At 33.7% G+C, this 21,511-nt stretch overlaps 4 protein-coding genes across 8 annotated transcripts in view; all 4 read right to left on the bottom strand.

The window, feature by feature from the left end:
• Positions 1 to 18: 18 nt before the first annotated feature.
• Positions 19 to 4,508, bottom strand: LOC135831685 (uncharacterized). 2 transcript variants are annotated; one of them, XM_065344362.1, is made up of 4 exons: positions 4,031 to 4,508; positions 2,956 to 3,750; positions 614 to 2,167; positions 19 to 541 (listed from the first exon to the last, which is right to left on the bottom strand). In XM_065344362.1, the coding sequence occupies exons 1-4, from the start codon at positions 4,107 to 4,109 to the stop codon at positions 336 to 338; spliced, it is 2,634 nt and encodes an 877-aa protein (XP_065200434.1). In that variant the 5' UTR covers positions 4,110 to 4,508; the 3' UTR covers positions 19 to 335. The 2 variants fall into 2 exon arrangements, with proteins under 2 accessions (XP_065200434.1, XP_065200433.1); XM_065344361.1 differs by having other exon boundaries at positions 19 to 2,167; positions 4,031 to 4,507.
• Positions 4,509 to 4,684: 176 nt separating this feature from the next.
• On the bottom strand, positions 4,685 to 8,263 carry LOC135831684 (uncharacterized). Of its 2 annotated transcripts, none has more exons than XM_065344359.1 (3): positions 7,965 to 8,263; positions 7,056 to 7,850; positions 4,685 to 6,698 (listed from the first exon to the last, which is right to left on the bottom strand). In XM_065344359.1, exons 1-3 carry the CDS (start codon positions 8,038 to 8,040, stop codon positions 4,864 to 4,866), a joined length of 2,706 nt encoding a protein of 901 aa, XP_065200431.1. In that variant the 5' UTR covers positions 8,041 to 8,263; the 3' UTR covers positions 4,685 to 4,863. The 2 variants fall into 2 exon arrangements, with proteins under 2 accessions (XP_065200431.1, XP_065200432.1); XM_065344360.1 differs by having other exon boundaries at positions 8,067 to 8,263.
• Positions 8,264 to 8,776: 513 nt separating this feature from the next.
• LOC135831683 (uncharacterized) lies at positions 8,777 to 12,091 on the bottom strand. The gene is made up of 3 exons (XM_065344358.1): positions 11,512 to 12,091; positions 10,781 to 11,405; positions 8,777 to 10,663 (listed from the first exon to the last, which is right to left on the bottom strand). The coding sequence occupies exons 2-3, from the start codon at positions 11,178 to 11,180 to the stop codon at positions 8,793 to 8,795; spliced, it is 2,271 nt and encodes a 756-aa protein (XP_065200430.1). The 5' UTR covers positions 11,181 to 11,405; positions 11,512 to 12,091; the 3' UTR covers positions 8,777 to 8,792.
• Positions 12,092 to 12,138: 47 nt separating this feature from the next.
• Positions 12,139 to 21,511, bottom strand: part of PsGEF (Protostome-specific GEF) — a 60,645-nt gene continuing 51,272 nt past the window's right edge. Inside the window, exons 15-30 of one of the 3 annotated variants that reach the window (XM_065344356.1) lie at positions 20,928 to 21,107; positions 20,732 to 20,824; positions 20,455 to 20,622; positions 20,275 to 20,376; positions 20,021 to 20,134; positions 19,734 to 19,944; positions 19,296 to 19,521; positions 19,095 to 19,221; positions 15,288 to 15,581; positions 14,960 to 15,220; positions 14,515 to 14,879; positions 14,304 to 14,457; positions 13,950 to 14,228; positions 13,374 to 13,495; positions 13,213 to 13,297; positions 12,139 to 13,086 (exon numbers count right to left, since the gene is read on the bottom strand). In XM_065344356.1, coding sequence (XP_065200428.1) covers positions 13,030 to 13,086; positions 13,213 to 13,297; positions 13,374 to 13,495; positions 13,950 to 14,228; positions 14,304 to 14,457; positions 14,515 to 14,879; positions 14,960 to 15,220; positions 15,288 to 15,581; positions 19,095 to 19,221; positions 19,296 to 19,521; positions 19,734 to 19,944; positions 20,021 to 20,134; positions 20,275 to 20,376; positions 20,455 to 20,622; positions 20,732 to 20,824; positions 20,928 to 21,107 — 2,838 coding nt within the window. In that variant the 3' untranslated portion in view covers positions 12,139 to 13,029. Of the gene's footprint in view, positions 13,298 to 13,373; positions 13,496 to 13,949; positions 14,229 to 14,303; positions 14,458 to 14,514; positions 14,880 to 14,959; positions 15,221 to 15,287; positions 15,582 to 19,094; positions 19,222 to 19,295; positions 19,522 to 19,733; positions 19,945 to 20,020; positions 20,135 to 20,274; positions 20,377 to 20,454; positions 20,623 to 20,731; positions 20,825 to 20,927; positions 21,108 to 21,511 lie in introns of all 3 variants that reach the window. The other 2 variants (XM_065344355.1, XM_065344357.1) reach the window with 2 other exon arrangements.

The raw sequence follows: 21,511 nt of genomic DNA, 5'->3' as shown, positions 1-21,511 counted from the left end.
AGATGTGAGTGTTTGGTTTCATCCTTGCTGTGAGTTTAAATTACGTTTTCTTTTCATGAAGCGATATTTTAAAAATAGATGTTTAATTTTCGATTTTGATCCCAATGAATGATGGTTGATCTGTTGAAAGTTAATTGGAAAGTAGGTACATTTCATGCAGTAGGTAATATTATTTGTGAAGAAATCAATAAAATATTGGCATTGATTATATTAGTAGATCCAGCATTTGTATAAAATTCGGGAAAATAATCGTAATTTAACTATCTTTTTTTCGCAACATATATTTTTATAGGGATACAAAACTGCTGATCTGCTTCATTGTGTCGAGATCCATATCATAAATGTTTATCAATCGCCACAATATGAGTACCAAAACTATATATAGCTTTTGGAATAGCTGTCTTGAATTCAAAACTTCCGTTGATGGGGTAATAGCAGTAAATTTCTTCGTGAGTTAATACCAACAGCCTATCTTCATACTGCGCAAAGCAGAGAACACTTTTCTTTGGTACCTCGCGATAACTCCAACGCCATTTATTACCTGTAAAATCGCGGTTGGATGTAATAATTTCCCCAGAGGCGAAAATAATGAAATCACGATCGTTAATCATACTGAAAATAGTAGGATCTGGGATGAGATTCATCAAAGGTGAACCTGTCACACGATTCCAGGAATTCTTTCTTAAATCAAACTCCTCTACAACGTACTGGGAGCTGGAGGAGTACCTATCTTTTCCTGGAATTTCATACATCCTATAAAGCGTTTTCCCATCACTTGTGTAGTAAAGATTTGCTTTGTACGACTGCGGATCATGCTTAATGAGTGTTGTCCAGAGGTCAAATTCCATTGAGTATTGTGCTATTCGACCGTGATTTGAGCAACTATAAATCTTGTTATTGCAATTCAAGAGGGTGTAGAAATGATAGAAAATCATCTGAGATCTAGGAAGATCGCAGCGTAGTTGAGTGCATGTTTTCAGAAAAAAATTGTAAACCTGAAATTTAATAGAATCGTTGAAGCTGTAAAGAATAAATAAATTATCGTGAATAAGAGTCGCCAATAGTGGATCATTCCTTTGTGCTGATATTCCCCATAATGAGTGCATGGGTTCAGAATCATTAATTGATACGATCACATTTAGATCGACATTAAGAACATTTATTTCATACCCCGTTAATGAGATAAACGTTGGTATTTCCTCTAGCTTCTTGGACATATTTTTGAAGTTTTTTCCCGAATAAATAGTGTAAGGAAGTGACGACAGAATTTTCCATAATTTATCTCGAACAAACCTCTCCGGTGAAGGGTTGAATTCTGCTACAGCGTCAGCTCTATATTCGTCATCTTCTACCACACAAAGAGGATTTATAACTCCGGCGATTTGAGGTAAAAATTGGTACCGGCCCTTGACGTCATGACACGTCCATTTCGAACAAATGTCCAAGATTTTATGCGGATCGTCGAATCGGAAATATGATGAATTTAGCATTTTTTTCAACACGGACAACGAAATAGAACAAAATTGCGGCATGTTGTGGATGTTCGGCCAGGTTGCTTTCAAATGTTTGCTTAAATGAATAACGTACAAATTTTCATATTCCGATTTCTCATGTACAAAATTCAAAATCTGCTCAACATCTTGCGAATTGGCTCTTTGGTGATCCTTCTTCAAATTGCGTATACAATCTTGTAATAATTCATCGAGTCTTAAAGAATGGACGATTTTTAAAAATTTTGCAATTTTATCCCATTTGTATTCAAATCTTTTGAATATTGCATTAAGATTCTCATACCCGTATAAATAACTTATTACGTCTTCAAACGTTGATGGATCTATTTCATCACTGAGTAAATACTCCTTATCTTTACTTGGACACGTCACCGGAGTTCCACCGCACTGAGTGATTGCCTCTGCATACTCAGCCTGAAAAATGTCTCTGAAGTAACCTGATTTTAATTCTAAAACGTGACGATGAAGTTTATATGTTTTTTCTCCAACTCGAACCGTGATGTCGTACAAATCTCCATTTTTTCGGAATTCATTCAGTTTGACAGAATCGTTTCGGTCATTTACATATCTCTCGTGCACCATAGTTTCAGTTTCACTTTCGTCACTTGAATCGTCTGGGGAATATCTAGCATAACTGTCGTAGTTATAACAATCTTCTGCAAAAAAATAAAAATCATGCTTACAAAAAATTCAGTTACCTATGGAGATTGAAGATAAAAGTGAATTAATGAACAAGGTTTGCATAGTTAACCATGATCCCAGGCGCATGAGATGTCTTTTTAGATGCCCTGTACCTATGTATTAGGGTGGGCCTTCTTTGAGTTTTTTTTTGGGGGGGGGGGGAAATTGGAAGGGGATTTGAAAAAAAGATGTGAGGGACGTTGTTGAACTTTTTTCATGTGCTCATGGGCTTTCCATGACTTACTAAAAATACGATTGCAAACCTATCCCAAACTTGTGTAAAATTGCCTAAAAAATGTGAAAAAAACTGACAGATCACACTGTTCAGAGTAACTAGGTACGGTTTAAGAAAGTGGTAGGTATTTCATTTTTCAAACTCATAAATTGCAACAGCATAGCTTCCCACTCTAAAAGTGGTCTTGGATTCGGATATTTTTGTATGTGGAAAATATGAGTATGAACCCAAATCTTTGCTTATCGGGTGGAGAGATGGAAGTGCGGAAATAACGATATACCAATTTTTTGTGGCCAGCATCAATTAACAACTCGAAACATCTTTCAGTTGATAAAATGCAAATACGTATGTAGGTATTTGGAGGTTAACTGGATACCCTATCCATTTCAATTTTCAAATAGGCATTTTTGAAATCGTATTTTTGTCATGGTTATCATTGCGATTTTCATACATAGCGCGCAAATGAGTATGATGAAAAGGAGTTCGACTTAAAGTTTCTTTTTTTAAACTCATGTAAAATAAACTCACCGGGTGTTGTAGGGTGAAGTTTGCCACCATTAGCAACCTGTGCAAACAAACATGTCGAAATCATTTTTCGTCTCGCCTGCTTATCTAGATCGCACGAAGGTAAACATTTGCTGAAATCCGAATACATTTCTTCTGAAACGCGATACAATAATTTAATTTTTTTCACTAGTTGTGCCATGTGTGGAAGTCTATTTTTCATATCATGACAGAGCCATTCTGAACAAATTTGAAATACGTTATATCTTGTGTTTTCATCCGCATGTTTAAGATTCTTAATTAATCGAACAAGGTGATCGAACGGCACGTTAGACGAAAGTATTTCGTGATTTTGTAATACGTCCGAGTGATTCGACAAGTATTTCAAAACACTCCTTGATAAATACTCAAACTGGCTATTCTGAATAATGAAAGCGTACAATTCAAATATTTTGGCCTCCTGCGGCGAACAGGATTCTAAATCGCGGTCGATTAAGCTACTGAAAATTTGCAGATCTATTCTCATGCCGAAATGATTTAATTCTTTTAATAATGAAAGGTAGTTATCCTTGTTTAAGACGTCGTATACTTCTTTTCCATGAATTATATCAAGTATTGTAGGAAATTCTTCACTATTGAGAGGCTTTATTTCTAAAATTGGATCATTTTTCTGCTTAAAATCCTCTGAAGTGAATACTTTCTCGAAATATTCCGATTTCAGCGATGAATTCAATCGATCCAAATGGTATATGTTCGAGTCAACTTTAACCATTTGATCTTGACACAGAAATGAGAACGTGTCATGAATTTGTTCTGTAGCTGAAAATAAAACCAAATACCAAATGGTTTAAAAAAGTCGAGACAAAATGAAAGCTAATGTGCCCAATTAACCAACTTGTTTCTCCCTGTTTGTCCCTTTTATACCTTAGGCATGTGATACCTACCTGTTATGGCGTTGGTAGAACTACTACATAGTTGCTGACCCGAATCAATCTTTTTCAATCTTTTCCACTCCTTGCTTAAGAATCTTTTACCGTTAAGTATGAAAGGTAATGAGATAGGTACCTATAATAATATCTATACATAATCTCAGCCTCACCTGCAAGAATGCTAGGATTCGATCTTCCATTAAATGCCAGCAATACAAACAAAACATTCGTCGCAATATTTGATTTCATTTTATTTTTTATTTTTTGCTGATATTCTTAAAAACAGCCGATATTTGTTGCTTTTCTCCCTACATGAACGTAAAGTTTATACAAGTTGAAAAACGCTATCAAATGAGGAAGTCGATTATCCTACATTAAGAATATCAAAACAGAGCCGTTTGGGCGTACTATAAACTTAATAATTGTGTTACTTTTCTCATCATTCGGCTGATGAACATTTCAACTTTCAGCAATAAATCAAGATTTGTTAGATTTTTATCTAGAACTGCCCTCCACCTCCGATCAAAAATCGGTCATAATTGATATGCCATTGATTAGAAGTCCAAAAATTGATTTATTTATGATTTTCGGTTTGATATGATTGATCATACTTAAAATTATACGTTTTATAGTGGTTTGTTTATGTTAGGCAAAAATGGCGATCTTTTCATAATATAAAGCAATATTTTAAAATCGATATTTAATTTTCGATTTCAAACACAATGAATGGCTAATCTGTTGAAAGTCAATCGAAAAATATAGATAGGTATTTCATGCATGTAGTGTAATTTGTAAAATAATCATTAATCAATTACCTACCTAAGTAAATATTTTGATTAGTCACGGTTTATTGGTAGATACAGCAAGACAACAATGCGCATAAAAATCGTAAAAATGATCATACGTAAATCAAATACCTACCTACAGTTTTTTTTTTGCAATATACTCGTACTTTTACAGGGACACAGAACTACTGATTTGCTTCATTGTGTCGAGTTCCATATCATAAATGTCTATCAATCGTCACAATATGACTACCATAACATATGGCTTTTGGAATAGCTTTCTTGAATTCAAAACTTTCGTTGGTGGGGTAATAGCGGTAAAATTTATACTCGGTCAATACCAACAGCTTATCTTCATACTGCGCAAAGCTGAGTACACCTTTCTTTGGTATCTTAAGATAACTCCAATGCCATTCATTGCCCGTAACACCGCGGTTGGATGTAACAATTTTCCCATCGGCGAAAATAATGAAATCATGATCATTAATCATACCGAAACGAATAGGATCGAAGAGATATTCTATCAAAGGTGAACCTGGCACACGATTCCAGGAATTATTTTTCAAATCAAACTCCTCCACAATGTATTGGTAACTGAAGAAAGGTCTTTCTTTTGTTGGAATTTCATACATCCTATAAAGCGTTTTCCCATCACTTGTGTAGTGAAGATCTCTTTTGTATGACTGCAGATCCCGCTGTATGAGTGTTGTCCAGAGGTCAAATTGCATCGAATATTTCGCTATTCGGCCGTAATTTGAACAACTATAAATCTCGTTATTGCAATTCAAAAGGGTGTAGAAACGATAATTCGTATGGTAAGTAGGTCTAGGAAGATCGCAGCGCAGTTGAATGCATGTTTTCAGAAAAAAATTGTATACCAGAAATTTAAAATCATTGTTAAAGTTAGAAAGAATAAATAAATTATCGTTGATAAGAGTCGCCAAAAATGGATTGTTCCGTCCTGTTGATAATGACTTCCACGTTGAGTAGATGGGTTCAGAATGATTAATTGATGTGATCACATCTAGATCGGTATTAAGTACATTTATATTTTTTTCCTTCATGACTGAGATAAACACTGGTATTTCTTCCAGTTTCCTCGATGCATTTTTGAAGTATTTATCCGAATAAGTAATATGAGGCGGTGACGACAGAATTTTCCATAATTCGTCTCGAACAAACTTCTCTGGTGAGGTGTTGAAATCTGCTACATCAGTTATATATTCGTCATGTTCTACCACACAAAGAGGATTTATAACTCGGGCAATTTGAGGTAAAAATTGGTACCGACCCTTCATATCATGACACGTCCATTTCGAACAAATGTCCAAGATTTTATGCGGATCGTCGAATCGGAAATGTGACGAATTCAGAATGTTTTTTAGCACAGGCAATGAAATTGAACAAAATTGCGACATGTTGCGGATATTAGGCCAGTTTTCTGCCAAATGTTTGCTTAAATGAATAACGTACAAATTTTCATATTCCGACTTTTCATGTACAAAATTCAAAATCTGCTCAACATGTTGGGAATTGGCTCTTTGGTGCTCCTTCTTCAAATTGTGTATACAATCTTGTAATAGTTCATCGAGTCTTAAAGAATGGGCGATTTTTAAAAATTTCACAATTTTATCCCATTTGTATTCAAATCTTTCAAATATTGCATGAACCTTCTCATACCCATATAGAGAACTTATTACGTCTTCAAACGTTGATGGATCGATTTCATCATTGATTAGGTATTCCTCATCTTTACTTGGACATGTTTTCGGTGTTCCATCAGATTGAGCGATTGCGTCAGAATACTCTGCTCTGAAAACGTCTCTGAAATAGCTAGATTTTGATTCTAAAACACGCCGATGAAGTTTATATGTTTTTTCTCCAACTCGAACCGTGATGTCGTATAAATCTCCATTCTTTCGGAATTCATTCAACTTGACAGAATCGTTTCGGTCATTTACATATCTCTCGTGTACCACCGTTTCTGTTTCACTATCATCATTTGAATCTTCTGAAGAATATCTCGCATAACTGTCGTAGTTATACTCTGTTTCTGAAAAATGAGATAAAATAAAAAGTACAATTGATAAATATTGAAGAAATGTGAGTATCAGGTTGTGATTCCTAAAATAATGATACCTACTTATAATGCCTTAACATTACAATATGGGCAATAACAAATAACAACTCGAAACATTTTTCAGTTGATAAAATACAAGTAGGTACTTGTAGAAGGGTAACTGGGCACCCATTTGAAATAGGCATTTTTGGAACCGTGCCTACTTTTTAAATGGTTGTCACTGCGAATTTCAGACATACTACCTATATAGTAGGCAAATGAATTTATGACGAGACGGAGTTCGACTTTTGTTTTTTTTTTTTTGGCTCACGTAGAATAAACTAAACTCACCGGGTGTTGTAGGGTGAAGTCTACCACCACTGGCCATCACTGCAAAAAAGCATGTCGAAATCATTTTTCGTCTTGCCTGCTTATCTAGATCGCACGAAGGTAAACATTTGCTGAAATCCGAATACAATTCTTCTGAAACGCGATACAATAATTTTGTCTTTTTCATTAGTTGTGCCATGTGTGGAAGTCTATTTTTCATATCGTGACTGAGCCATTCCGAACAAATTTGAACAACGTTATATCTTATGTTTTCATTCGGATGTTTAAAGTTCTTAATTAATCGAACAAGGTGATCAAGCGGCACGTCAGACGAAAGTATTTCGTGATTTTGTAATGCGTCCAAGTGATTCGACATGTACTTCAAAACACTCTTCGATAAATACTCGAACTGGCTATTCTGAATGATGAAAGCGTACAATTCGAATATTTTCGCCTCTTGGGGCAAACAGGATTCTAAATCGCAGTCGATCAAGCTACTGAAAATTTGCAGATCTATTCTCATGCCGAAATGATTTATTTCCTTTAATAATGAAAGATAGTTATCCTTGTTTAAAATATCCTGTATTTCTTTTCCGTGAATTATTTCAAGTATTGTAGGAAATACTTCACTACTGAGGGACTGTACCTCTATAATTGGATCGTTTTTCCGTTTAAAATCTTCTGAGGTGAATAACTTCTCGAAATACTCCGATTTCAGTGATGAATTCAATCGATCCAAATGGTATATGTTCGAGTCAATTTTAACCATTTGATCTTGGCACAGAAATGAGAACGTGTCATGAATTTGTTTTGTAGCTGAAAATGAAACCAAAGGTTTTAAAAAAGTTGTGAGGTAAAAGCTTACAATTTACAATAGTTAATCAAGTTGGGTTTTCCTGGCTCACGCCTCTCCTTCAAACATAAACTCACCAAGAATGCGAGGATTTAGTCTTTTATTAAATGCAAATAACACGAAAAAAACTTTCAACGCTGTATTTGGTTTCATTTTATTTTAGTTGAAATTTAACTTACAGTTAGTTAGAAACAGGCTGATCTCTGTTGCTTTCTTCGCTATAGTATTCTTGTAACATGAAATGTGAGTTTGTGTGCACAAGTTGAGACGCCTTATCAAATGAGGAAGTCAATTAATCCGTATCAAGGCAAAGCCATTTACAACAAAATTTAATTTTCGTTATAACTTTCTCGCCATTTGAACGTTGAACATTCTACGAGTAATTATTGATACGAGTAGATACCTACCTATACTTACCTATTTTGCTCGCACTTCTTTACAGTGTAGCCTACATGCCAGATAAATAACCCTTTCAGTTAACACCATTTAATTTCAGAATAGAAAATTGAAAAAATCGATATGAAAAAAATTACCTATCTACTAAAATTTTTGGAGAAACTGATTTTTTCTAACGAACCCACTGCTGCTCCTGTGGACTGAAAGTTAGGCAAACATGTATAACCTTACATATACTCAATATGAGTTACTTAGTTAGGTACCTACTGGACAAAATTTATTGCTTTTACCACCTGGGAACACATCACGTAGATGATACATAGAGTAGGAGGTTACATGTTGTAGGTACCTACTTACACTTATCTACTGCTTGCAAAAGGTTTTACATAAGAACCACGAAGGTGTACATTTTTTTATTGTTTTTATAACATTCAAAAGTCCTTGGCCTATGTTGAAATTGAAAAGAAAAAAAAATGTCAATCACCCATGTAAATCATTTATTGCTTTTTTTAGGACAAAAAATCGTCACTCTTCTTTGAGCCAACATCGAGATGTCTATCAATAGCCCTAATATCATAGTATGGCAGTCCCGGGAATTTTTTCTTCAATTCGAAACTTCCATTTGAAGGATAATAACGGTACAATGCATCAGCCATCAGTAGCAACAGTCTGTCTTCACATTGGGCGACGATGTGTGGTTTAAGTTGATACCTCCGCACTCTCAGAGGTATCTCGTAAAGTTTCCAGTGCCACTCTTTACTCGTAGAATTGCGGTCAGATATGATAATATTTGACGGTGATGATACAATGAAATTATGATCGCTGACCATACTTAGCTGAAATATGTTTGGAGAACTCGTTTCTATCAAAGGTAACCCAGACAATGGACTCCATAAATTTTTCTCAAAATCGAATGTCTCCACAATATAACTCGAAGATTGGCCTTTTTCTGATACTTTATACGTTTTGTAAAGCATTTTCCCGTCACTTGTGTAGTGGAGGTCTTCTTCGTAGTACAAGTATGACTCTTGTTTCGAAAGTATTGTCCAGCGATTAAATTGCATCGAATACTTCCCTACTCGGCCAAATTCTGAGAAAGCATAAATTTCGTCATTACAATTCAACAAGACATAATAATCAGGATTGATAAGGAAGAAGTTTTTTAGACCGGGGAGATTCAAATGTAATCTGAAGCATTTTTTCAATAAAAAATTGTAAACTTGAAATCTAGGATCGAAAATGTTATAAATCATGAATAAATTATCACCAATCAGAGTGGCGGAAATTGTATGCTTTTTCGTTAAATGTGATCTATCTCGGTACTCAAAAGAGCATGTAGAGTCAGAATTATTCATCGATGTAATCACATCCAACTCATAATTCAGTACGGCAGCAGATTGTTCAGTTTCCGTAGCGATAAACACGGGTATTTCTTCTAATTTTATGGACGTATTTTTCACTACTTTTTCTGAACAAATGGTATAAGGAAGCGACGACAGAATTTTCCATAATTCAGTTTGAACAAACTGTTGCGACTGATTGTTCAAACCTTCTGCAACATCTGTGGTATATTCTTCATTGTTTACCACGCAGGAGGGATTTATAATTCGGGCGATTCTTGGTAAAAATTGGTATCGATTGCGAGCATCGTAACTTGCCCATTTTGAACATATTTCAACGATTTTATTTGGGTCATCTTCAAGGAAATGCGGCGCGTTCAATATTTTTTCTAGTAAAGTCCAATTAACTGAACAAAATTGTGACATGTTGTTGATTTTAGGCCAACTTTCATTCAAATTTTTGACCACATACATTACATATAAATCTTCACACTCGGGTCTTCCATGAGTAAAATCCAATATTTGCCCCACATCTTCGGATTTTTTGTATTGAAGATATTTCTTCAAATGAGTTTCACAAGCTTTTGATATCGAATCAATTCTTAAAATATGGGAAATTATGAAAGCTTGCGCAGTTTCATAAAATAAACATTTCTCATTTAGTGCCGAATAATGGCAGTAACGCTGATAGAGATAACGAAGCATATCTTCAAACACTGATGGATTGATTTCATTGCTTAGTATATACTCCTTATCTTTTCTTGGACACTTCAAGGCTCCATTATGCTTTGCGATTGCTTCAGAGTATTCGGCTCGGAAAATGTCTTTAAAGTATTCGGAAACGGATTCTAAAATACGCCTATGAAGTTTAAATGTAGTATTCTTAATGCGTACCGTGAAGTCGCATAAATCACCATTTTCTCGATACTTATCCGACTTCAGACGAATGTCACGGCTGTTTACAGTTGTATATCTTTCCCTTTCTTCGTCGTTCCAGTTATCTGAATCACATTCACAATAGCTGTCGAAGTTTGAATTTTCTGTAATCAAAATAATGATGAAAATAATAAGCATATTGTTGCAGGATATTACAGAGCCACACTTGCTTATCCTACTTGTCCAAATAAACAATGAACTACAAATTCCTAGGTACTTACCGAAGACTTTAGGAGTGAGCTTTAGCAATTTAGCGCACAATGAAACGACATGGCATCTTGTCTTTTCATTCAGGCACTCAAGTTCCCTAATCAGATGAACAAGGTGGTCCAGTGGTTTGTCAGACGAAGACGTTTTCTCACTTATATTTTGTAATACATCCAATCGTTTTGACAATTGTTTAAAAAGACCATTCAATAAATAATCAAATCCTCTATTCTGCTTGATGAAATCGTATAATTCGAATATTTTTGCATCCTGGGGCAAACATAATTTCGAATCACCTTCTATGATTTTATCAAAACCTTCCAAATCTATTTCCATCCCAAAATAGTTCATCGCCTTCAATAGTGAAAAATAGTTGTCCTCATTCAGGACCTGGTATTGGTATTTTTTTTTCATGAATTAAATCAAGTATAATAGGAAACACTTCGTCATTTTCTATCGATTCCATTTCTAAAATCGAATCATTTTTCTGCTTAAAATCGTCGGAAGTGAATAATTTCTCGAAATAATTCGAGTTTAACGATGCTGTCAATCGATCCAAATGATAAATGTTTGATCCGAGTTTCACCATTTGATCTTGACACAGAGATGAAAACGTGTCATGATTTTGTGCTGCAGTAGCTGAAAAAACACAAACGATTCAGATAGGTACCTACCTAATATTAATAAAAGAACTATGCATCTATTCTGATAGCGTTCCTTTTTATTAACGAATAATAAAACTCACCAAGAATAATAGGATTGAGTTTTCTATTAAATGCTAACAATATGAACAAAAATTTATTCACAGCACAAGATTTCATTTTTTGTCTATATTGAATTGGGGAGTTGTAACTGAGTATTGCTACTTTGTTTTCTCTTGATGTGTTTTTATGACGTGTATGATGAATTGATAAAAGTTACGAAAGAAGAGTATCAAATGAGGAAGTCAATCAATATCGAGGCAGATCGATTTACCACAAAATTTATGAATTTCTTGATTACTTTCGTATCATTTAGCGACTGAACTTCCAAATATTGATACCTAACTAGGCGCCTATCTGTGTACTTACGTACTTATCGTTAGTGGTCAGATGGTATTAAGATTACAAGCGGGAAAACTTTGTCCTTCTTTAATAATTTACTTTCTCAAACTTGATGTGAAACTCGATGCTGAAGGAAAAACAGCTTTTTTACTTCGAGGTACCTCAGTTTTCGAGCAACACAAATGAAACATTATGAAATTTGAGGTCTAGAGAAGCAGACACCCTCTGAGTTGATATGGTTTTATTTGAGTAATCCTTTTCCCAGTTCGATTCATCCAAGTTCCATCGTGTATTATGACTTGAAAAAAAAAACACAAAAAAGAAGAATCAACAGTATCATCTTTTATTAATAAGGCTGTTGAACAATCAACAAAAACAATAAGGTTATAAAAAAGAAATACAACAAATTGAGCTTAATGACTATACAGTTTGTCATTGAATTAATGGAAAATATCAACTTTAGATTAGGTATTACTCTTGACTTGGCCACATCATGAAAATGAAACTTAGGTAAGTAAGTTTGAGATAGATATACTTGACTACACTTGGAAAAATTCACAGAAAGGTTCATAAAAAAAAAATGTATGTCTCAATCATAATAAAAAATGAGGAACTTGCAACTGTATCTCAGAAAATAAGTCAATTCATTGGGAGCCAAATAGGAATATCAAACAAATTCGCAAACCTTAAACTCCAACTCGAAGACGTTATCGGTCATTAACATGCCTAAAAAATCATTCATTCAAAATAACGGCGAACTGGGTATGCAAATTTATTAACATACTGACTAATTACGATACATAACTCATTTCTCAAGAGCTGAAGTTCATGCTCTTCCTGGTCATTTTACCATTTTCTCATCACTACCTTTATCTCCTGTAACTTTTACAAAGATCCACAAGCAAAAAGGAATCGATTTCAAAAATTTGTCGACTCGCTCTCAATTAGCCGAATTTTTATGGCCATATAAATCTTCCTCTCGAACTTCCAATCAGCTATGAGACTCCTGACAGTTAATTTAAGAACTATAATGCTTGGGAATTACTCGTACATTGCTATGTTATCAGTCTTTTTTTGGGTTTGTTTGCTGTGAAACACATTTACATTAAAATTCATTATCATAATATAAGTAAAGTAATCATAGTGAGTAAATGAAAAATTTTTCTATTTTATTTCAGACATTCCAGTAGTATCATTTAGGTACCTTAAATTTATCACAGTTAGTTTGTTTGTCTTCTTCGTAATTTTCTCCAAAATTTATTCTCATTTTTATCTTCCTATAATTTAAAATAGAACGATCATCTTTGCAAATTGTCGTAAAACGGTTAAGAGTTTTAAGTTGAATTCGAAAAAATATAGCATGCAATTAGGTATAAGTTTACATTTTGATCAATACTACCTACCTCATTGGGCGCAACTCTGCTAAAAAATCTAACTAATTTTGATTTTTTAATGTGTGTGTTTTTGACTTGAATTTTTGTTTCCACTCTATAACGGAGAAAGGTTTGTAAAAATGCAAAAGGTAAGGTTAGGCGGAAATCAGCTTGACAAATAGTAAACCTACTCGTTATTATTCGACTCCTCCATCGATTGACTCCCCTTCATAGTAAATTCGCTAAAAACGGAGCTGGATTGTCCGATGTGGGATGAGTACGAATTATTCAAAGTGTTTGATTTCTCATCGTGCTGAATAACAGAAAATCGTCGAGAAAATTGAGAAAACTGAAGAGTTGTCCGAATTTACTTAAATTGGGAGCAGATTCGGTGAAGTATTTGAGGGAGAGGGGGAGTGTTCTGTAAGTATAAGTATCATGAATTAAATTCCATGTATGATGTAGGGGGAAAAGGTAATTAAAATTAATTTTTGATTGAGGGGGAGGGGAGTCGAAAAGTGAATAAAATTTGATGAGATGAATTTTCGCTCAATTTACAAATTGAAGGAACTTTGTAAGTAAGTAGGTAGGTACATATCTTTAGATTTTCAGAAAAAATATTATAAATTAAAAAATGCTCCTTAAATTTCAATTTAGGTAAAGATTTATTCGATCAAATTTTGTTAACTTTTCGAAATACAGTCCACATTTATGGCCCAGAATTCCCCTACTTCACCAGATCAGTGCCTGTCTTGAAAAATTCTTACTTGCGTGGTAACAGGACAGCTCATAGTACATTCGCTCGCAGTGACAGATGTGGCTTGAGAAGATATAGTCGACATTGACGACGACTTGGTCATGTTTTCTTCTTCGTCCTCTGGTAATGTTTCTAATCTAGCTTTATTTGACATCATTCTACTCGGAGTCATGTTATGTTGCTGAGCTAACATCGCAGTCGTCCTATTCAGCAGCATTTCCTCCATGATTTGTTTCTCACTATCGTCGTCTTCATCATCGTGAGAAGAAGATGGCGACAGAGCTGCCCCCTAATTCCAAACATTTCACATTAGTGCCACTCGATCAACGAGTAAGATAATAGGTATTTTAACTGAAACACCAACCTCATTCGAAGCAACTGAAGCTCCTCCACTATTCGGAGTACCCCAAAATTCATCTCCCGAAGTACCTCCAGAATTTTCACAGTCTTCTTCGAATGCTAATGTTTGACTAGTAGATGTTAATTCGTAATCTCGAGACGGACGTAAATACTTCAAACTGAAAAACACGCTCATATTAAAATAAATCCCTCAAGATCCGCCAGGCTATTTATACCTTTCTAAAAAAACCGACGAATTCATATTTTCGCCTATTCTTTCGAAGGCTGCGATCTTTTGAGCAACAAAAGTAGTTGCTCTGTTGGCCCAACTCATTGCAGGAGGATTTTCCGTCGTGTTATCGACGTTATCATTGGTGGTATCATTCGCATTGACATCTGTGTTGTTGCCTTCGACATCTTTATCTGAATCATCCTCATCAGCCATTGCGTTTAAATTTGTAAATGACACAAAACGTTTCAAGGAACTGGTTGATCTGCTTTGCAAGCTTTTATAAGGTAAAGTGTCTTCGGAATTGGAATCGTCGTCATCTTCATCTTCGCTTTTCGTATGATTATTGTTATCAGCGTTTTCTTTATTTTCCTGGGCAAAAAATTAGAAAAAAATTTATATCGTAGAATTTTCAATTGGTCTAAAAATCTTTAGTTTTTTGATCAGCTTACATTAGCAAGACAAAAACGATAGCTTGTCACATGTAGAAATTGAGCATGGGGTGTATCTGGAGGTGTTATGGCAATATTTGGAATTGGATTAAATGGCTCGGTTGGACTCAGAAGTGTTGGTATAGGTAAATTCTCCCACTTATTTTGCGAATCGAGGAAAGCGTCTATTTTCATGGCGGGTTTTTCTTCTCTTCCATTTTTTGGACTCAAAGGTAGACAGGTTTCGTGACATTTCTGACATAGTGACACTTTATCATTCGTCTAACGGAAAAATATATTATTACACAACATTATACACTCAGTAACATTATGTGGATTGGTAACTTACACAATTGGATTCTTCGTTCACATGTCTCGATTCTTCACACACGAGATCAATTTCAGTAACAGCGCTTACGTTATCTTCGTAATTCAAATTTATATCGAGTTTCTCGGTTTTCTCTTTCAGCATTTCTTCGGACCAAATTTCGATATCAGGTTCCGACCAAGTCTGAGAATTATTGCAGTCTTTATCGAATTCACCCTTCATCCATTGCACCAAATGATACGCTCTACCTTTTTCAGTAGATTTACCAATTTGTTTGCATTTATTTTCGATGAAGTCGTTGATAGGACCATCGCACTGAAAACAAAGATAACAAAATATTCCAATGTATACTTCACAATACGTATACGGTAGGTTAATACTAGGTGCCTATGAAATAAAAACGATTGTACACTCTGTTTAAAAAATTAAAAAGTATTCTAAACTAGAATGGAAAACAAACACACCAAAATAAAAGAAAGAAATTAAAAGTCTATAAAACCAACTAACGAAAAAAACATGCTATTCTATAAATTTGAAAGAAACAACGATTAAACATTATTCTAATGTTTTCATTATTAAAAAGGAATGAAGCAGAGTGTACAATTTTGTAAAATGATGACGTGTGTGCCATACCTTTTTGAATTACAAAACTGGCATGCTTCCACGTTCGATCATGAAGCCTCGAGATGTGTTTGTTTTCCTTTAACAAATCTCATAATTATTATATTAGTGTTATTGTTCTGTTTTTTCTATAATTACATAATACGCAGATTCATAATGACCTCATTTCGTGCATAATGAAATCTGGAGTTTTGAGCCTATTCTTTTTTTTAGGTTTGAATTTAGTTAATGAACTTTTCAACTAATAGTAAGTCAATCTATTTCAATCATCGCTTGAAAAGCTATAACATCAATTTAACCATGCATTCTATAGCAACTAAGTATTTGAACAAAAAGCATGCTAATATCATGTTCAATATTGAAAATCGTTGCTTATGGATTCTAAAAATTATGTAACCTAATTTATATGCATATTAGTATCTAGTTTCCAAAATATATTCTTCTTTTTTTTCTTCTTCATAAATGCACGAACGAATACAGGTTTTATCAGAGTAAAAGTAGAATACCCTTCCGCACAGCGATATGGAACACTCACTGTAATCGGAAAAACTTTCAACGGGGAAGGATCCAATTTTCGTCCTAGGGTTCTGATAATTAGGCAAACCTCAGTACACGTATGCAGCAAGTGATGCTTACTATTTAACGAAAGGTATCTACTCTTAAAAAAACCTGTATTCAATGACGATTAAACTACCTATTTAAATCTAACAAAAAACGAACGATTTATTCGAAAGACGATATTTTATTCAAGAAAAATAACGATTGGTAAAATGATCATAATAATTATTAAAACAAATGAATTACACAATTAGATATTATTGTACAAGAAAACAGCGATTGGTAATCACAGAATTTGAGCCTAAGAAATTACTAAAGAATTAAGGATATCTAAAATAGTAAATTGATATTACCCATTGGATGATACTGGGAGATATTTTAGATAGATTAAGGGTGATTATATGTAAATAAAGGTACAGCACAAGTAGATTTTAGGAGTTTGAAAGCCTAAATGTCGCGTTGAAATGTATCTTCGAAATCGATATGTTGAAAAAAGGGTATACGAGTAGGTAAGCACCTATCTATAAACAAAGTTGATATTGAGATATGCACCTAAGTTGTGTTAGTAAGGTGTCTATACTCTATAGTGCTTTAGAATTAGAACTGATTATAAAGATTTGTCGAGATGAGAAAATAAGAGATTTCAAATCTATATTCTATTTGGAAATATGTGTCACTAGAATGTCAAATTTAGAATAGTAAAAATTGCATTAAAATGCTAAAGCTTCCGCATAACAACTTAGCAAGTAGCATTTCCAAAATTGATTCAAGAATAATAAGAGAAATAATACTTACGGTTATGATAACCGAGGAGTGAGGAGACTCGAGTTGTGCATTATTTACATCATATTATTGAGATCAATTTTCCAAAATTTACCATAGGTAATACGCTAATAATTATAATACTGTTAAGAAAATTTAGGTAAGTTGTAACCTAAGGTAGAAATTGAAATATTCTTGAGAAGTTTCATGCTACGTTACTTTAAAAAGAGATCCATAAATGCGAAATAATATCTTATGTACTTTTCCATTCGACTTCTTCAAACGAGTGAGTGGGTAAAACTATCTTGAGCGAAAGTGTGTAGTCAAATAAATAAATTTTCCTATTCCAAAAATTGAAGTGATGACGGAAGGCAGATTCACACGTTGAAAGAGATTTTTTTCAATCTCATTCGTCCTTTTTCATGGATGAAATTTTTTAGTGAGCATAAAATTGTCCCTTCAATTTTAAGGGTAGGCAAACATATCTACAGGTATGTAAGATGAGTTGCCTACTCATTCGCTTGAAGACGACACTGTAAGTCAATATGTACAATTTTTGTGCTTTCGTTTTCACGATTTTGTTACTTTGATTTACCTGGACGATTATTGTGCTTTAAATTTTTAAAATTATATAACAACCAACAACCAAAAATAACAAACAGTAGTTCAATTAAAATGATATGATTAAAATATAAATACTGAATACTGATGATGTATGTTGTTTAAAATAAGGTAACATGAGTTATTTGCATATTGCAGCTATAATAATGGGTAAAAATTTTATGTACAAAAGTTTCTTACCTAACTTATATATAGTCTATAATTATCTACCTATCATAATATATTCAACTATAAATATTTGTTGAAAAAAAAGGAATGCGTTCGGTAACTCGTTTTAGTATTTATGGTGTCGTGGGAGGGGGGGGGAGAAGATAAGAAAAAAAGAAGAAAACGTTGAAAATGTGTTTAGTTTGTTTTACAAATACCTATTTGAAGATTTCATTTAATTAGAATAAGTACCTAATTTGCTTTGAAATTTTTTTTGGACGATTTGCGTTGGCTGTTGGTAAGGAATGAGTTTATATAGGTAAAGAATATTTAAAAAAATTAAATAGGTACCTATTCGAAATACCCAATGAAAGATAATTATAATTAATAAAAACCAAAATCAAATCAGTTTATGAGTCAGAAAAATTTGATTTTTTACATTAGCTTGGGAACTGTTACAAGTTGATGGTCGTCAATCGAAACGACACTTTTGCCTTTGCCATCTTAAACGTTCTCTCTTTGAAGAGTTAACTCACATTTCACATCCATTTTTGTTCTAAAATTTATCTAATTTAGAAGTTTGAGTGGCAGTCAGTTTGAGATATGAGAAAATTAAATTTTTCAAGGGATTGTGCTGCAATCTGTAGTTGACGAAAATGTTCACGATGCTTTACGTTATTTTAACGCTTTAAATTTTTTTCAGACAAACGATGTTCTTCTGGTGAACTTGAAGAAATCGAAGATCTGTCATTAAAAGTTGAAGACCAATTTTAAAATTTCTTTACAAACAATTTTTTCTATTTTGTGGAGACAAAGTGCCATAATGAATCATCGACCACTCTTCTTTAACTTGTACCTACCCATTTTAGCATCCTCCAAAAAATGTACAAATACTACCTACGAATAAATTATGTATACGTAATTGACCTTCATTCATTTATCATACTCGATTAAGAAATAAAATTGGAGGGTTCGTGTTCGTGGGGTATTTTGTAAAATGGAAATTAATTATAAGAGAAATGAAAATTACAAAAAAAATGTTTATAATCTAGTTGGACTGCAGCACTTATTACTATTTAGAAAAATCGTATCTCAGGAAGGTGAATTAGAATTATGTACCTGGCGTTTGTAAATGGTCGAATTGGTATCCATCGTACCCAATGATTCAGCTGTGGTGTATTGATTTGGTGATTCCATTGGACTACTGGCTGGTGTAATGCCTTGTCCGGTAGTGTTTATTTTGATTCTGAAAATACAAGTACATAATTTAAGTAGACATTCATAAACTTGTTTAAAATTGAAAATTTTAATAGTTCATACATTTGACGTTGTATGAGATTCTGCCAAACAGCTTTCAGTTCAGGAGACGGAGCACGAAATACGAGTGTTCGTCTGCGTACGTCTTTATTTTGTGGTGATCTTCGAGCTAATGGACTATGAAAATGTACCATGGGTACGCAACCTTGTTGAGCTGGACTGTTGTTACCCGAAGCCAGGTTAATATTTCCTCGAACGTTCGGTCCAATTATTAATCTGAATTCAGTATCTGAAAAAAATAACGAATAAGAAACATTTTAAAGGAGAGTTTAAACGTTTGGGATGTCTTCGTGACTTTGACTCATTCATTTTTCCTTCTTCATTGACGTTGGCTCGAACACAAACCTTTTCACACCTCTGTAAGTTTGGTTGCAGATCATCAAATTGAATGCACGCTATAGTGACTAAAATTACTTATCGTAGCAAATGTTTCGAACAAACCTCTTTTCTTAATATTAAATTGCGTTTCATTTACAGTCGATAAAGGCAACGGTTCTTCGGTAACAAAGACCACTCGATCTCTATTAATTTTCGTAAATAATAAAATATCTGAAAACAATAAAGTCCAAAACGATCTCGTAGATTTTCCTTCGACTCGACTCAAGTCTCCACCAAAAATCCATTTTCGTCCTTGCATATTTAACGTGAATGGCTACAATAACAATACAAAAATGATTTTTAGTTATATGAACGTTAGTTGAAAAACATTAACACAAAAATGTTCTAACCTTGCATCGAGTAAATACTAAACGGCTTTCTAAGTCTTGCAATGAAAGTATTGGTCTTCCTTCAGTGCTACAATCCATCAATCCTGATTCCACAGTTATATCTCTATAAGTAGCCTGTAGGTAGGTAATCGAAAAATTAATAAAACATATGAGGGATCCGTATCCATAGTTGAAATTATAACCGTACTCTGACGAATGATTATTTATCGCTAAGTAGGTGTTGATTTGTGATGCATTAAAAAAGTTTAATTTACCTGCAATTCGGATATTAATTTCGTTAATATGTGATGATCTATTTCTTTTGATTCTTTACAATTTGCTATGAGTTGCAACGATTTCAAAATATCTCGATAGTGCTTGAAAGTGAAATTTAAATTTTTTTATTAAAAAAAGTATAAGCATGAAAAAATTATTCATTTTGAATGTTTAGGTACCTGCAATGGTTTATGTATGAATGAAACTAAATCTGGTCTTTTTTTAGGTATCGGTGGATCAGTCACTAAACGCATAAATTCACTACAACGCGTTTTTTCAACTAAAATACAGTCAGCTTTTTTCAAACCACAGCAATATTTTCGATAAGCCGCATTTATGGCTGGGAACTGTAAGAGAATATGTTTGAATTTGTATTACAAAATGTATTTGCATAAAAATTCCGTTTTTTGAATTCCATCTTTTTTTTTTTAAATATAAAATTGCAATTGCACTCACCTTTTTCATGTATAGTTTTCCTATACATTTACCATACCCTTCGCCTTCATCTTGCGACGTACGTTCTAATATATCTTCGGTGATTCGAAGAAGCTATAATAAAGCCAAAAAATTTAAGTAAGTAATTGATTTATGTGCACTTTCTCCCAATGATCTACACGTCTTGATGATGTATTTGTAAATTGAATAATTTTACCTCTTGGACGTTTTGAAAAAGAACTTGATGTTCGTTTGGTCTCATTACATCTCTTCTTTCGGCCAATGGCAGCAAAAATCTGCTAATGCCGAATTGTAAACTTAAAGCGTATTGTTGCTCTTTTTTTAGCAATTGGAAAACGTAAAATTGGCGAGAATTTTCTGCTGGATCGACTTTTTCCTAGATGAATTTCATAAAAGTATAGGTTAAATTATGAAAAATGGACTAAAGAGGTACAGTTTTTTTTTTTTTTAGAATTCTAAATATGTATAGGTACCTAATTCGAGTTATTTCAAACTAATATACGTATAGAGGCACCCATGAGCTTCCATAGGTTCCATCTATCGTTACCTTAATGCCAAATCCGAGTATGTCCAAGAACGTGAATTTTTCAGGAGAGGAAATTGAAAGTTTGAAAGATGATAAAAACAAATGGAGGGGATATGAAGTAGTAAAATTTTGAAGTATGATAGCTCAATCTCTTATGAAGAGATTGTCTGAGCTACATTTGTAAAATTTCTCAATTTAGTACGTGTAATTAAATGTTTTTCAAGCAGTGATGGACATACTCAGGTTTTGATTCT

Source organism: Planococcus citri, chromosome 1 (genome assembly GCF_950023065.1).
Source record: "Planococcus citri chromosome 1, ihPlaCitr1.1, whole genome shotgun sequence".
NCBI lineage: Eukaryota > Metazoa > Arthropoda > Insecta > Hemiptera > Pseudococcidae > Planococcus > Planococcus citri.
This window is presented reverse-complemented; position numbering and strand designations above follow the sequence as displayed.